Source organism: Scardinius erythrophthalmus (genome assembly GCF_964197995.2).
Source record: "Scardinius erythrophthalmus genome assembly, chromosome: 2".
NCBI lineage: Eukaryota > Metazoa > Chordata > Actinopteri > Cypriniformes > Leuciscidae > Scardinius > Scardinius erythrophthalmus.
In genome coordinates, this window is record NC_138222.1 from 52,287,568 (window position 1) to 52,303,277 (window position 15,710).

A 15,710-nucleotide genomic window follows, 5' to 3' on the forward strand; every position below is an offset into this window, starting at 1 on the left:
CCATGGCAGCACGAGCGGAAACCAGGGACAACGCGGATATGACGCCATTGGCACAAAACGGAAATAAAGAAACGGGACGTTTCTCGAATTAAATTACAAATTTCTCCTGGTTTGAAAGTTGTTGGAAACAGTCGGGATAATGTAAGTACACAACTAAAAAAAATATATAACACATATAGTGATTTTTGCTATTTTTAAAGCAAAAAAGTTACATATTGTGCCTTTAACTAAAATGTACAAACAATGAATTGACTATTTTTATTAACTAACATTAACAAAGATTAAAAAATACTGTAACAAATGTTTTATTCATTGTTAGTTCATGTTAGTTAACGCATTGACTTATTTTAACTAATGAAACCTTATTGTAAAGTGGTGTTTCTAATACTACGGCTGAGGGAGTGACGGCAAATTTGACATCATTCTTTCTTCTGACTGCTGGAATCAATCTCTCTGTATTTTTTCACTCTTTTGGAAAGTTGTGGAAATGCTATTGCGGATTTTTTTTCTTCTTTTGCTTTCAGAACAAATGCAAAAACATTTTATCGTTTGTTGTCTCCCATTCACCACTAAAGAAGTTTACCCAATTATAACTACTTCCACTTCTAAAAAAAACAGAAATTTAAAAAGGGCCCATTTTCACGCCACCAAACGGAAGTGCAAAATAATGAATGATGACTCATTTTAAAATAATGAATCATTTCAGACAGATTTCCTGGACATTGTTCTATCATCCATTGTCAGCCGGTGAGCATTAAACCTAAAATGGCTTACTTATAGTTTCCTCTGCTTATTGGGAATAAAAGTGTTAGTATTCAGGCTCTGTTCTAAATCTTGTAATATATGCTCTGCTTTAGCTGAATTGGTATGCAGCATCACATTTCCTTGCATTGCATATGCATTACAATGAGCAAAATAAAAATAAAAATTTTATTTAGCACAATATCCAAGTTTTTATCCTTTTTTTTCCCGTTTAATTTAATTTCCATCCATCCAGGGTGTTTCCCTGCTTCAGCCCGAGACACTAGTTAATTAAGTGTGAAATAAATAAAAAAAATCTCTCACTCAATATTTAAATGTGCTTCGCAACATGTTAACGTCAGCTATATTGCAGTCAGTGTTGGTCAAGCCTGGTGAGAAATGCTATAGTGTGTGTAGTCACATCTGTGCTTTGTGTAAAAGGCAACACCAGAATGCATAAATCCAATATGGTGAACGGCGCGAGAGAAATGTGGATTACAAAGGAACATTTTATTCAGTACTGTGAAGTATTGATTGCAGATAGTTCAGTGCAATTAAAATGTATTTCATTCAATAGTTGTGTTTTATGAGTTGCTGCCTAATGTAAAGCATTTCCAATATTTATGCAGTTGTAAACCACAAAGCAGCTCATTCGGTTTTTGGAACAGCCTATATTTATTTGTTGCAAGCTTTGAATCACTTTTGTATCTAATTTAGATGTACAACACTTATAAAAAAATAAGAAGAATAAGAAGAACCAAAAGAAAGATTACTCGAGTGAAGCACGACTGAAGGTATTTTTGTTATGTGCTTTAATAGCTTTATTATCAACAGACCACATTATATTATATCGTTTGTCAGAGCGGCTGACTCATTATAATGACAACTTGCTCCCATTTGAAAGTTTTAGGTAAGTATAACACACATCTCTCATTCTCAGTAAAAATATTGATATTTCTTGAAAAAAAACGTTCTTTTTACGAGCGAGCAGCTTTCAACTGAACTTACTCCGATATTAAACAGAAAATCAGTAACTTGAAGGCGCTTGAACACTTAGGTATGCTAACGATTAATCGATGATCGATTAATTGTCGATAATAATTTAATCGATAAAACGTATCTGGTCATAATTAGAGTGCGTATTTTTGAGGTGTGTGTGTCTCAGGCGCAAAACACGTGCAGCAGACAAATGAGTGAAAATGAACATGTTATGTATTCTAAATATATGTCAAGCCATGCAATGGATTAGTAAGGCTAGCCGTTTACTTTGAAACATAATTAACCAAAAGACCCTCCAAACGAGTGATTTTGCTGAACATAAGAACTACTTACATGTGTAAACCCCACAATAAAAGTACATAGAATAAACAAGTGAAGATCTTGGTTTTATGAGTGATTCTGTAGCGCATGGTAAATTAAGACCTGTCAATCTGAGCAATCAAACCAATCTAAGTGTGCTCTAGCTGGGAAACGTTGTGCGATTGGTCTCTACATATCGTCCATACCCACCCCCCACACCGGAGATCCAGTATCCATTGATTGAGTTTTCAAATGACGTTGGTTGGTGTTGGAAAACACTGGATTGGAAGCCATATAGCTTAAGCCAAGCTGCATGTCATGTCACTCTGTGATCTACTATGCCAGTAGCCATATCACCCTGTAGCCCAAGACTGATTGCCCACTGAAGCTAAGCAGGGCTGAGCCTGGTCAGTACCTGGATGGGAGACCTCCTGAGAAAACCAGGTTGCTGCTGGAAGAGGTGTTAGTGAGGCCAGCTGGGGGCGCTCACCCTGTGGTCTGTGTGGGTCCTCCTAACACCCCAGTATAGTGATGGGGACACTATACTGTCAAAAGAGCACCGTCCTTCAGATGAGACGTTAAACCGAGGTCCTGACTCTCTGTGGTCATTAAAAATCCCATGGCATTTCTCGCAAAGAGAAGTGGTGTAACCCCGGTGTCCTGGCCACATTCCACCCATTGGCCCTTACCAATCATGGCCTCCTAATAATCCCCTTACATTGAATTGGCTCTATCACTCTCTCTCCTCTCTCCACCTTTAGCTGGTGTGTGGTGAGCGCACTGGTGCCGTTGTACTGTGGCTGCCGTCGTATCATCCAAGTGGATGCTGCACACTGGTGGTGGTTGAGGAGAGATCCCCTGATATGATTGTAAAGCGCTTTGGGGGTACAGTAGTACATATATCGCTATATAAATGCCCGATTCTATCTGCGCATTGTCTTATGTTGTGTTTGGGCTTGTTCTAGATCAACTGCTCTAAATGAAGATATGTGATTTACTATCATATGGTTCACAATTGTTTTGCTAAGTTACAAACAAAAATGTGGCACAAAAGCGTCATATATATACTGTTTAAATGTGCTTCACTTTTTCATACTACTTCAAATACTTGGTGTAGTTTGGTCTCTGTGAAACAAATATGCTTGTTTTTTTTCTACTAGTCGACAATATATGATACGTCTATCTGTTAATCTACAATGATTTTACAGATCAAATTTAAAGCATTTATTTTTTCACGCTGTGGAAATTGATCACTTCTAATATGTCAGCAAATTTAAAAGCACTTGTTAAGAGATGGTCATATTCCCTTTATTCACCGCTTCGGATACAAGAGGTTAACGATTAATTGATCGTTAATTTAAAGGGTAGTTCACCCATAAAATTCTGTCATTATTTACTCACTCTCATGTCGTTCCAAACCGGTAAGACTTTCATTAATCTTCGAACACAAATGAAGATCTTTGTGATGAAATCTGAGAGCTTTCTGTCCCTCTATTGACAGCTACACAACTACCATTTTGATGCTTCAAAAATGTCATAAAGAGGTCGTAAAACTAATGAATTGAGTGGTTTAGTCCAAATTTCTACTCAATTCCTTTACATAATGAACAGATTGATTTTAGTCTTTCATTCATATACAGTGAGGAAAATAAGTATTTGAACACCCTGCTATTTTGCAAGTTCTCCCACTTAGAAATCATGGAGGGGTCTGAAATTGTCATCGTAGGTGCATGTCCACTGTGAGAGACATAATCTAAAAAACAAAAAAATCCAGAAATCACAATGTATGATTTTTTAACTATTTATTTGTATGATACAGCTGCAAATACGTATTTGAACACCTGTCTATCAGCTAGAATTCTGACCCTCAAATACCTGTTAGTCTGCCTTTAAAATGTCCACCTCCACTCCATTTATTCTCCTAAATTAGATGATTAGATTTGGGGAACAACCTCCTTCCCTCAGTTAGAGCATTGAAGATGGGTCGAGGCTGGGTCTTCCAACATGACAATGACCCGAAGCACACAGCCAGGATAACCAAGGAGTGGCTCTGTAAGAAGCATATCAAGGTTCTGGCGTGGCCTAGCCAGTCTCCAGACCTAAACCCAATAGAGAATCTTTGGAGGGAGCTCAAACTCCGTGTTTCTCAGCGACAGCCCAGAAACCTGACTGATCTAGAGAAGATCTGTGTGGAGGAGTGGGCCAAAATCCCTCCTGCAGTGTGTGCCAACCTGGTGAAAAACTACAGGAAACGTTTGACCTCTGTAATTGCAAACAAAGGCTACTGTACCAAATATTAACATTGATTTTCTCAGGTGTTCGAATACTTATTTGCAGCTGTATCACACAAATAAATAGTTAAAAAATCATACATTGTGATTTCTGGATTTTTTTTTTTAGATTATGTCTCTCACAGTGGACATGCACCTACGATGACAAGTTCAGACACCTCCATGATTTCTAAGTGGGAGAACTTGCAAAATAGCAGGGTGTTCAAATACTTATTTTCCTCACTGTATAAACATTGATACGCTAACATAAACATAAACTCAAACGTGCTGCGTAACACATGAGAACAAACCTCATTGGTTCTTGCACGTCAAGCCAACATCGTTGAGCTTCTATTTTCCACAACTGATGTGTGAGCTGATGAATGTTTATATCATCAAAAAGATCTTTATTTGTGTTCCGAAGATGAACGAAAGTCTTACGGGTTTGGAACGACATGAGGGGGGAGTAATTACTGACAGAATTTTCATTTTTGGGTGAACGAACCCTTTAAACATTGACCGATTATGGGAATTTATGTAAACTGAAATCCCTAGTCGCTATCAATGTAGATCTTTTCTAACTGTTCTCGTCTGTTCTCTTCTTGCAGGTCCTTTGGGGTGGTGTTGTGGGAAATAGCCACCCTGGCTGAGCAACCTTATCAGGGCATGTCCAATGAGCAGGTACTGCGGTTTGTCATGGAGGGAGGACTACTGGACAAACCAGACAACTGCCCTGATATGCTGTAAGTCACTTCATTCATTCAATTCATCATCTTTCACTCACTTTATGCGTTTATTTGACTTCAATGGAACACAATAATTTTAAAAAGCTTGATGCTGTTTTTTTAAGCAGACAGTTATCAGAGGATCTCAAGCTCCAAAAAGGACAAAAACATGAAAGTGATCCATATAACTCTTGCACTATATTCTAAGTCTTTTTAATGTATGTTATATTTTTATGTGAGAAACAGACCAAAATTCAATATCACTTTTCTTTCTATCCTAGTTAGGTTTCATTGATGTCAAACCTGGTGCAACATCTTGTTGTGGCACTTTTGAAATTGCGCAATATGAATTTTCATATAGGTTTGGAAGGACATGATGGTAAATAGATGATGATGATGATGAATTTTCATTTTTGGGTGAACAATCCTTTTAAAAAGTAGAAAGTCTGCCACCTACTGCCTGATTCAGGTGGTAATGTCACAAAACTGAAAACAAGAATTGACAAAAAAATCTAGATTAGCTTGAGAATCAGTGGTAACAGTTTTTGACTTTGGCTATTATTTGTTTTGGATTTTAAAACTGCTAAGTCTAATGCTCTTCCAGTGTGTGCTGTGCGCTAAATTTAAGTATAATTTGTTTATCTATGTGAGCCTCCAAGCTCTGGGTTTTCTTTGGCGTGGTTTGAGTGAGGTTGCATCTGGCTTCAAGTCCGTGTTTTATCTAAAGTGTGAGAGCTGGCAGTGAAATACGAGCACTCGGAGCTATACAAGGATGCCACATTTTTAATAATAGAACATTATATCAGGAAAGTTGGTAGATAGATATGTGTTTTGGGAAGAAAGTGGTACAAACAATGGAAAGCTAGTTTTGGATGTCAGAGATGGCTTACGTTCCCATTTGGCCATTTAACACCAACATTTTTTTGTCAGCCACATCTTGTGTTTTTAATCTAATAAATGACCAAATTAATCTGTTAAATTTGGGTGATATACAAGCGGCAACCTCCCCGTCTCTCTCTTGAAACCAACACGGAAGTGAGTTAAACTGCAGTTCATCGACTGGCCGCTTGGCCTGGCTGCAGAAGTGAGTCAAATCTGTATCTCCCCCATGTAAAAATTACCAACTTTACAGCAGAAAAAAATATGTTTACAGCCTGGATCTCTATGTGGCTTTGGTCTATACAGCTAATTTTGCCCTTCATAACAACTGTGAGGGGGGTGAATTATTTTATAACTTGTCCGTTTAGTTGATTAATATTTAAATTTAAGGGTGTGGCCAAGCCACTTGAGTGACAGATGGATTGCCGCTGTCAGTGCTAGCCGTTTGTCTGCTGTTACTAGCCGTCACTTCACCTCAGCAAATGTTAGCTGCTGAACTTGCCATCTCTGCAGTGTTTGTGCTTTTTTTCGGGATTATTATTTCATACAATTTAATACTTGGGTAACGTTACAAAGCCCACGTCTTTGGATTCCGTCGTTATCGTTCGAGAGAACAACCAGCGCTGTATTTCAGTTGTTTTCCTCTGTGAACATGCACTAATGGATGTCTGACAATTTCGTTGCTTTTTGGAGTTTTCAAATTTAAAACGTCAATAAATGCTCGTTCGTTCTGCTCTCACGGAACAGATGGATTATAATATGCTTATGTAAGTTACCGTCAGATGAAATCATGCAGGCGTCGGCGCTTTCTCCGTCCATGCAATAAATGCATATGAATGAGCGCGGATTTTCTAGCGCATTTACTTGCACTTCAAAGGCAATATGGTTTAACGGTTTAACCCATTTGAGAGACGGCCAACATCAGAATTTAAAATGGACTGAATAAGCTCTCTACGAACTTGAGCGATGCCGCGCTGACGGACCATGAAAGAGTGACGGACATGTATGCACATAAATCACTGTCACACACAAACACTCTCGAAGTAATACACAGTCTCACTTGTAGCCATGTCTTTTAACTATTATAATATTTCGAAGGGCAAAAATAGGAACGTTTAATTGGCTTTACATCATCAGCTAACTCGATCACGTCGAGCTAGGTGATTTCAGATAGCCAGGCTCATATCTATGGCCAGGCTCCTCAGCTCCACTCACGCCCCGCCTGTTTGCCTATTTTCTGTTATCCGGGAGTGACGCAAGGCCAAGATGGCGACGGCCGGCTCCGCCCACTTTAGGCTTCAAAAATGCTCTTCAGGGGCCGGTTGCACCAGCTGTGCGTAAGTTATAACTTAGCCTAGTTTTGACGTAAATGGACACTAAGTTACGACTTACGCACTTCTAAATATTTTTGCGTTGCACCATTAAACTTAGTTGAAGCGTAACTCTACGTTTAAACTAAATATTTACGGCAGCCTCCGATCAGGAGTAACGGCTGGAATAAAATATCAAACACACTGAACTGCATCAATAAGCTATTCTTTTACCTGACAGACTTCAATTCTTAATACATATATAATGCAGACATTTACACTCGCTTACATTTTAAGAGAGAGAACATTATGTGAAAAGATTACTTTGTTAGAGGCTATCTTTAACACAAACCCATCCTAAACAGCATGTCGCTGTGTGCATCGGTCCATGGTGTGCATGTCAAATAGCCTATCAGTCATAGTCAATAAACGTAATTTCTTATGCTTTTTGTATCAATATTTATTTATTGATCCTTATTCATTTCATTTCAAATAAAGTTTCTGAATGTTACATATAAAAACACTTATGCTATTCATGATCAAGTATCGTATTAATGGAAACTTATTTTTACCGTTAGTAACGTGAGGCAAAAGAATGAAGGATAAACTGAAATTCACAGCATTTCAACACAACATCTGCTCACGTGTTTGAAGGCTGCTATTGGATAACCGAGGCTAAACGTCATATTATGCGACTACGAATTACTTTACGGAGAGCTTACGACCTACTAGCTACGTTCTGCCTTACGAACAAATGGTGCAACGGAATAAAGTACAGAGTTAGTTACAAACTAGCTAGTAGTTACTAAGCCTCTAGTGTGGACTTTACGTTCCAATTTAAGAAAGAACTTACGAACGGCTGGTGCAACCCTACCCAGAAACCTACGGGTGACGTCACGGACACTACGTCCATATTTTTTTACAGTCTATGGTGATATAGCTAAAATGAAATATCTATAAAATATATTTTTCAGCCTTGTGTTATATATTTAAATTTAAATGTTATATCTATATATGCATTTCTAAATATTTATCCATTTTAAAAAGCTATATATATATATATATATATATATATATATATATATATATATATATATATATATATATATATATATATATTCAATTCAAATAAAAATATAGTTAATTAAATGATTTAGATATTTTTCTGATTATATATATATATACAATTAATATGAAAAAAATATTAATAATATAAAATATATATAATATTTATGAAATTAATATGCAAATATTATGTTGCATAGGCCTTTTAGATTTTTTTTTTTTTTAATTTTTAAAGACATAAAATAAAAAGGAAACTTCACAAGCCATGCTTATTGGTGAAACAAATGAACAATGATGTGTTGTTTCACTGTCCATTGACGGGAAGTGCACAATAGTTTGCGTTGGCCTGTGCCTCATTTTCATCTCAAGGCGGTCTGGTTTAGGGTCTTTGTTGTGGTTGGCCGACGTTTGGCACCTTTTAACACTTTTTCAGAGAAGTGCCAGGAAGGATGAAGTGGTCTTTAAAGCTGCGAGAACAGGAGTGGAGGAGGAGGGCATGTGGGAGGCTTTCAGGCTGGTACATGCTTCTAACAGTGACAACGGGTCACCCAAGTTAAACCTCAAAGGAAGTCCAGATATTAGATTAAAAGTGGAAATTATGTGCAGTGTAGCGATTGGAACAAAGGCTTTGAGCGATGGTGCTCATGCAGCTGATGTGATATTGTTAATAAAATTGCCACAAAAAAAGCAAAAGCCACTGCCTCCTACTAGGAAAACATTTGGACTGTACTAAAATTTAGATTCTGTAATACTTTGTAACCATTCATCAAAATAAAAGAATGGTAACACTTTACTTAAAGCCCTTCTTTACAATGCATTATAAAAGTATTTATGGTGTACGTTATAATTCATTATATCTTTATATATATATATATATATATATATATATATATATATATATATATATATAATTGTAGCCAAAGTTAAAATGCATTTTAATATTTGCAGATTCCTTGTGATTTAATGCATTTTACTTTCTAAAGGTGTGTTCAGTGAATAGATAAGCTTAATAATGTATTATTACGGCGGTTACAATTATTCATCAGACCATACAATGCATTGTAAGGTGCATTACAAGCAGTAATAATGAATGCATTAAAAATACTTTTCTAATGCATTATATATACAGTACAGGCTTTATGTAAAGTGTTATCAAAAGAATTGCTCCACCTCCGAAATGATTTTCTTTTTCGGCTTACATCATTTTTCAATCCCTTTTTACCTTCCGCCTGTTTCCTTTTTGGTACGTGCATTTTTCCAATCTATTTCTGATGTATGAAATCAAGTCCTTCCTTACATTCTTTCTAGTTGCTAATATCCCGTTTCTCACAGAAGTAAAATGTTGACTTCTGCCTTGAAAATGTAATTGATATTTTACTCAAAACATGGCCAGCTATTTTGTTTATTTTTGCTCTAGCAATAAAAAAAAGAAGCTAGAGCAGGATCACTTGGAATTCTATGTAACAAAAACAGACTGAATTATGCATTTCAGTGCTTTCATAAAATGTATCAGCGCAGCGATATTTCCTAATATTATTGCTAATGCAAAACCGTTACCTTAAATCTGTATTATTATTCTTACTGTTATTTTTTCACATTTTGTTGAATTGAATGAGTTGAATTCATTTTGAAATTTTTGTGGGATCTGAGAAAAGTAAAAGGTTTGGTGCAGCTGTCTGGATATTTTAAATAATATTAATCTTTAAATAATTATATAATGTGTGTATTGTATAGTATATTGTATATAATTTATAATTATTTATTATATAATAAATTATACATTGAGACTGCTGTAATAGCAAGGTCAGCCATTAAAAATAAATAAATAAATATTAAAAGCTGAAGTTAGTCAGGTCAAATTGCATTACCTTAAGAAAAATTTATATTTACCTTGAAAATGTTTGAAATTGTTTTGAAAGTAAAGATAAAAAAGAACTACTTTTTGCTTTATGGTTACTCAATTTTGCCTTTTAACAACGTTATTTAACAAAATACACACACAAGACGGATGGATGGATGGATGGATGGATGGATGGTTGGATGGTTGGATGGATAGATGATAGATAGATAGAATATTTAAATTTGTATGTATTATTGTATTTATTTCCCAAAAGTGTGAAACCAATATGAATGCATTAAAACAATTCTAAGATCTTCTCACTTGCATTTTGAATTAGATTTTTCATCATATCTCTGAAAAAGAATCCATGTATTGTTGTTGGCCCTAAAACATTCAGACTTTCTAAGGTTACTGCAGGCTTTAATCTAGTTCCTATAGCAATTTAACACTGGAGGTGCTAGAATCCGATTGAACCTCCCCATCAATGGAAACTTCATTTAGTGCTGTGCAGGAAAAACAAGCTGGAGACTGAGGGCAGTGAGTCCAATCCCTCTGTCTCACAGCTGGAGAGCCAAAAGCCCCGGTCGGTGTGTGTGTGTGTGTGTGTGTGTGTGTGTGTGTGTGTGTGTGTGTGTGTGTGTGTGTGTGTGAAACGATATGCTGGTGTGAATGTTTGTGTATGTGGTGCACGGGTATTTGTAACTGTCAGCTGATGTTTGCGCTAGCTGTGTGTGGGTGTGTAGCCGGCGCTGGTGTTTGTAAGACTAATGGTGTGTGTTACTCCACTAGTGTGTGAGCTGGCACAGGGATCCGAGTATTTTTTTTCAGCGGACTCCTCTGGTATTCTTAGTCTGTTTGTGTATAATTAAAATGGTGAACTGGAATGCTCAAGTGTCAGCGAGATCGTAGTCTTATTTTCTTTTTTTTCTCTCCGTAACTGTAGCAGTTCCCCTTTCGCTGTCGCTCTCGGGCCTCCTTTACAGCTCTCCCCAGCTTTGCAGTGTGATTTCATCACAGTTCTGTGTTTGCTGTGCAGTAAAGAGGTCACAGCATTCACCATGAGCTCACTGCAGCTGTGTTTAGGACGTAACCGCTGATAGCATGCATGTTTATGTTACTGATTCGTCACACTGCCACCTGTTGTTCAGAGCTGCGCAAAGTAGGCGTGGACGGTATAAACAAGATGTGTTGAGTGATTTTATGACAATCATCTTAAATAGTACTGTTTACATGTTTAGTAATGCTCTATGAATGTATGTAAATATACATGGTTGCACTTTATCCATGCAATTTAGCATTGTCAGAAATTGTTTGGCTAATGTAATCTTTGGTGTGTGTGTATATGTATATATGTGTGTATGTGTATATATATATATATATATATGTATGTATATGTATGTATGTATGTATGTGTGTGTGTGTATATATATGTATATGTATATATATATATATATATATATGTATATGTATATGTGTGTGTATATATATATATATATATTCACACACAGTACATTTATTATTTACAATAGTTAATTTTTTAAAGGGGCATCTCTATATATAATATACCATATATACATTTTAAATTGGAAATTGACTCTTTTAACAACACAAAGTATAAGGTGAAATTATTAGAAATATTTTCAATACAAATTAACAATAGCATTTTAACACAACATTCCCTAAAAGTCATTTATAAATTCCTAAAAATTAAAAACTTCATATATTATTTATTTATTTATTTTGTGCTGACTTCAACTCAAGTCTGTTTATCAGCCTGAATGTCATCGGATGCTGATAATCTCAACACGGCCAAATATCAGCCGGTCATTTCTGATGTTTTCTTGAAGATCGTGTCGCTTAGCTTCTCTTTGTTTTGATCTTCCAGGTTTGAGCTGATGCGCATGTGCTGGCAGTTCAACCCCAAAATGCGTCCGTCCTTCCTGGAGATCATCAGCAGCCTCAAGGACGACCTGGAGGAGGGCTTCAAGGAGATGAGCTTCTTCTACAGCGAGGAGAACAAACCTCCCGACACGGAAGAGCTGGACATGGAGAACGTGGGAACCATGGAGAACGTTCCTCTGGAGCCGTCCTCCAGCCTGCAGCCCCTCGCCCCCTCTTTAGCCTCCCCTCAACAGTGCTCCCCCGCGCCCCAGTGCTCCGCCACTCCAGCCGGCCCGTCGTCACCGCCTTCCTCCCCCAGCTCCCCGGACAAGCACCCGCTCCCCTCATCGGCGGCAAACGGGCCCTCCATGGTTCTCCGGAGCCCGTTTGACGAGTCCCAGCCTTACGCTCACATGAACGGGGGGCGTAAGAACGAGCGTGCCTTGCCTCTGCCCCAGTCGTCGGCTTGCTGATCAGCGGCCCGACCCCGTTTCCGAAAACATGGACGTGTCTCTGTCTGTCAAGCCACTGTGTGGTCTCCTGAGAAGAAATATTAAAATAAAGAGACAAGGAAAGAAAAAAAAAACGGTATAAACTGAGAGTCCAGGCAATCAATTTTTTCAATCATACCTCAACGGACAAAGTTTGAATTTTCTTTGTTTTTTGTGTATTTCGATTGAATTGTTGAATTGATTGACATGAACTCATTTGTTATTTCCGCAGACTGGATCACTGACTGGAAAAACCATGACCTTCACTCTCGCACTCGATAGGCTGACTGTTTTTTTGTTACGTTTTGTTACTTTTCTAAACTTCCAAAACTGGTTTGAAGGTCTATCAGAGCCAGTGGTGGTACGGTGGCATTATTATTACGAAACGCTCTGCATATCTCCAAGCGAATCCTACATCGAAGCGCTTTCTCTTGTCTTTGTTCCCAAAGACGTGCGTCTAGATTAGAGAAAGGTGTGAGAGTTCCTCTTCCGCCCATCTTAGAAGTAAGACCCAACTCCAATCTAGATACGGAGATCTTTGGCTTCCACTCTCTCTCCGAATTATCTGGCCGTGCAACATAGTGAAGAAATTCACGAATCTGCCAAATCTCTTTTTTATGTGTCCAAATTGTATACTCCTCTACAATTCCCCAAAATATGCAAAATTGTCCGCATATGTTTGTTTTTTTACACTGGTGATCCAAAGCATCTTTTACTTTAAAACACAATCAATAGAGTGACATTTCCCTGATTCTTACTTTTCTGTCTTCTCGCTTTGGGTTTTTTTGCATTTCGGATGAAATAATGCAAAAGTGGAAGAACAAATGCAGCAGATATTACATCGCAAAGAAACAAAAAGAAAAAAAAAAGAAAAAGAAAAGGGAATTGGGTCTAAAAGAAGCTCAAAAGATTTAAAATTGTGGCATTTGAAATCTTCACAACAATCGTACTTCGGACCACAGAGCGTGTGCGTCGTTTGTCGGTCACTTTTGTACCTTTTTTACAGTTCAGATTGATCATTTATATGTCTGTGCTGAAAAAAGCTGCTATTTTATTCTTGTTTTTTCTTTTGTGGTTGTAAAATTGTAAAGAGATTCTTCAGGTGTAATCCTTTGCCTTTCCACTACAGTCCATTTTATGATGCTTATAGTTCTGCAAAACGAGAAAAAAACAAAAAAAAACCAATAGAAGGCTCAATCTAACAGTTGAGTTTTCCAATGTAAAGTTGTTTAATGCCTTCTTTTTTTGATAGCGAAACCGGCAATAGAACACACTTCTTTCTTCATGCCATTAATGGCGGCACCTCGTTCGACGCGACTCTATAACAGCTGAACACTGTGTCTCTCATCACATTAATGCGCGAAAAATACTCTCAGGTCAAACTCCTCAATGTTTCGGTCTCAGAATCCAATGTTTTGTTCTCTCATTATTCATTCCTCTGTAACCGACAAGATATGACTAAAAAATTTGGCAAAGTTTGAATTCGTTTCATCGCTTGCCTTGAAGATAGACTCGTCTCACACTTTGGATTGATTGTTCAGCCTTATTTGTGACTGATCCTGCCGCCCTTTGTAAATGTTTAAACTCTGCGTTTCCTTTCTTCCGAGCAGAGCCTGATAAACACCGATTATACAGATATGATTCAGCATATCTCTATGCAGAAGTTGTGTTTGTAACATAGATCACTTATATACATTTAAGATACAGGTTTGACTATGAGCGCCAGTTTTTGGGACTTTTGTTTTAATTCTTTTGGAAGGATTTTTCAAAGGAAAAACTGTCACCTTTTATGTTTTTCCCCACATCCTGACCTTTTATTTTCATTATTTATTTTCTTTATTTTTTTTCCTCTCTCCTGTTTATGTGATATGTTTAATAATCACTGTAAACCCCCCCCCCCTTGATTAAGTGCAACATTTTAGATATTTTTATATGCTTTTTTTTTTTCATGACATTGGGACTTTTTTTTTTTTTTTTTCAGACATTTATCTACCTCACTCTTTTTTTATGTACCTGTATATAAAGTACATCTGACCTTTTTCATGAAAAGGACAATATTACTGCTCTCTGTATCTGGGTAAAACCTCATAAACGCTACAAACCACAATCTCGGAGTGGAGAAATTACCGAATTACGGACATTTTGTATGACTAGCTGCTTTCTTTCCTATCGGATCTCGCTTAAATTTGTTTATTATTTATTAAAACAAGAACAGATCTGACAGAATTGACTCCAAATGTGCTGGAATGTTGTCGATGTTTAATTTATCCATCTTTTAACTTGAGGGCAAAAGTCAACAGATGGAATAATTTTTGAGGATATAATGGTTCTGATCTCCTCTCCCTTTCATGTCTCTGAATCCCACTGTTATTATTTTGAAGTTTGCATTATACATTCATTGGAATACTGTTATTGTATCAGAAACCAAATGTTCATTGAAACTAAAAATGGATTTATGTACGTTCCCTCTGTAAGTTTTTGCTGTTTGTCAGGTGCATCAAATGTATATACGTTTTGTGCTGGCTTTGGAAAAAAAAAATTTCCCAATCAGCCCAAGCGAAAGATCAACACAAACATTTTAGCATAATTTAAAAAAATAATAATAATTGAGCAGATGCAATATAAAGGTAAGAGAAGTTTGTTAGCTGAAATGACTGGTTTATGAGCCAATAGCTTTTTCCCCCATGTCGTATTTCATAGCGGTTTAACAAAAATTACTCGTGGGCTGATTAAATATGCATTTTATAAAATCCAGATTCAAGATATTCTTGTAAATTTTCACTAAAGCATTTTTATAAAAGGGAAATGTTTAAATTGGCGAAATTCGCCAGATTTGTTTGTCCAATTTGGAAAAAGTAATTACAAATCCATCAACAATCAAATAGCAATACCAACATCACGCCCTCCTCCAGAGTCTTCGTACCTGTGGTCATTTTTTTCAGCATTTTTCATAAGATTTTCACATTTTTCCAAGATCATCATCCTAATGCTCTCCTCTGACCATCTCAGACCAATGGTTGATTTGTCAGTACAGATCTGTTGCCTATGGGCTAGATCCTCTCAGGGCTGAAGGTTCAAGTGGGCGTCAACGGGACAGGAAGTGACCCGTTCCTCGACGCTCACTCTACCCTGCTGCTGAAAACTGCTGCTCGGAGGTGTTCGTGATCTGATGGCGCCATCTAAAACCTGGAGAGGGGATGTGTCGTGTA

At 37.1% G+C, this 15,710-nt stretch overlaps 1 protein-coding gene across 1 annotated transcript in view; it reads left to right on the forward strand.

Moving 5' to 3' along the window:
• Positions 1 to 14,720, forward strand: part of igf1rb (insulin-like growth factor 1b receptor) — an 87,790-nt gene extending 73,070 nt beyond the window's left edge. The window contains exons 20-21 of the mRNA XM_081358725.1: positions 4,919 to 5,053; positions 12,015 to 14,720. Coding sequence (XP_081214851.1) covers positions 4,919 to 5,053; positions 12,015 to 12,483 — 604 coding nt within the window. The 3' untranslated portion in view covers positions 12,484 to 14,720. The remainder of the gene's footprint in view (positions 1 to 4,918; positions 5,054 to 12,014) is intronic.
• Positions 14,721 to 15,710: the final 990 nt, after the last annotated feature.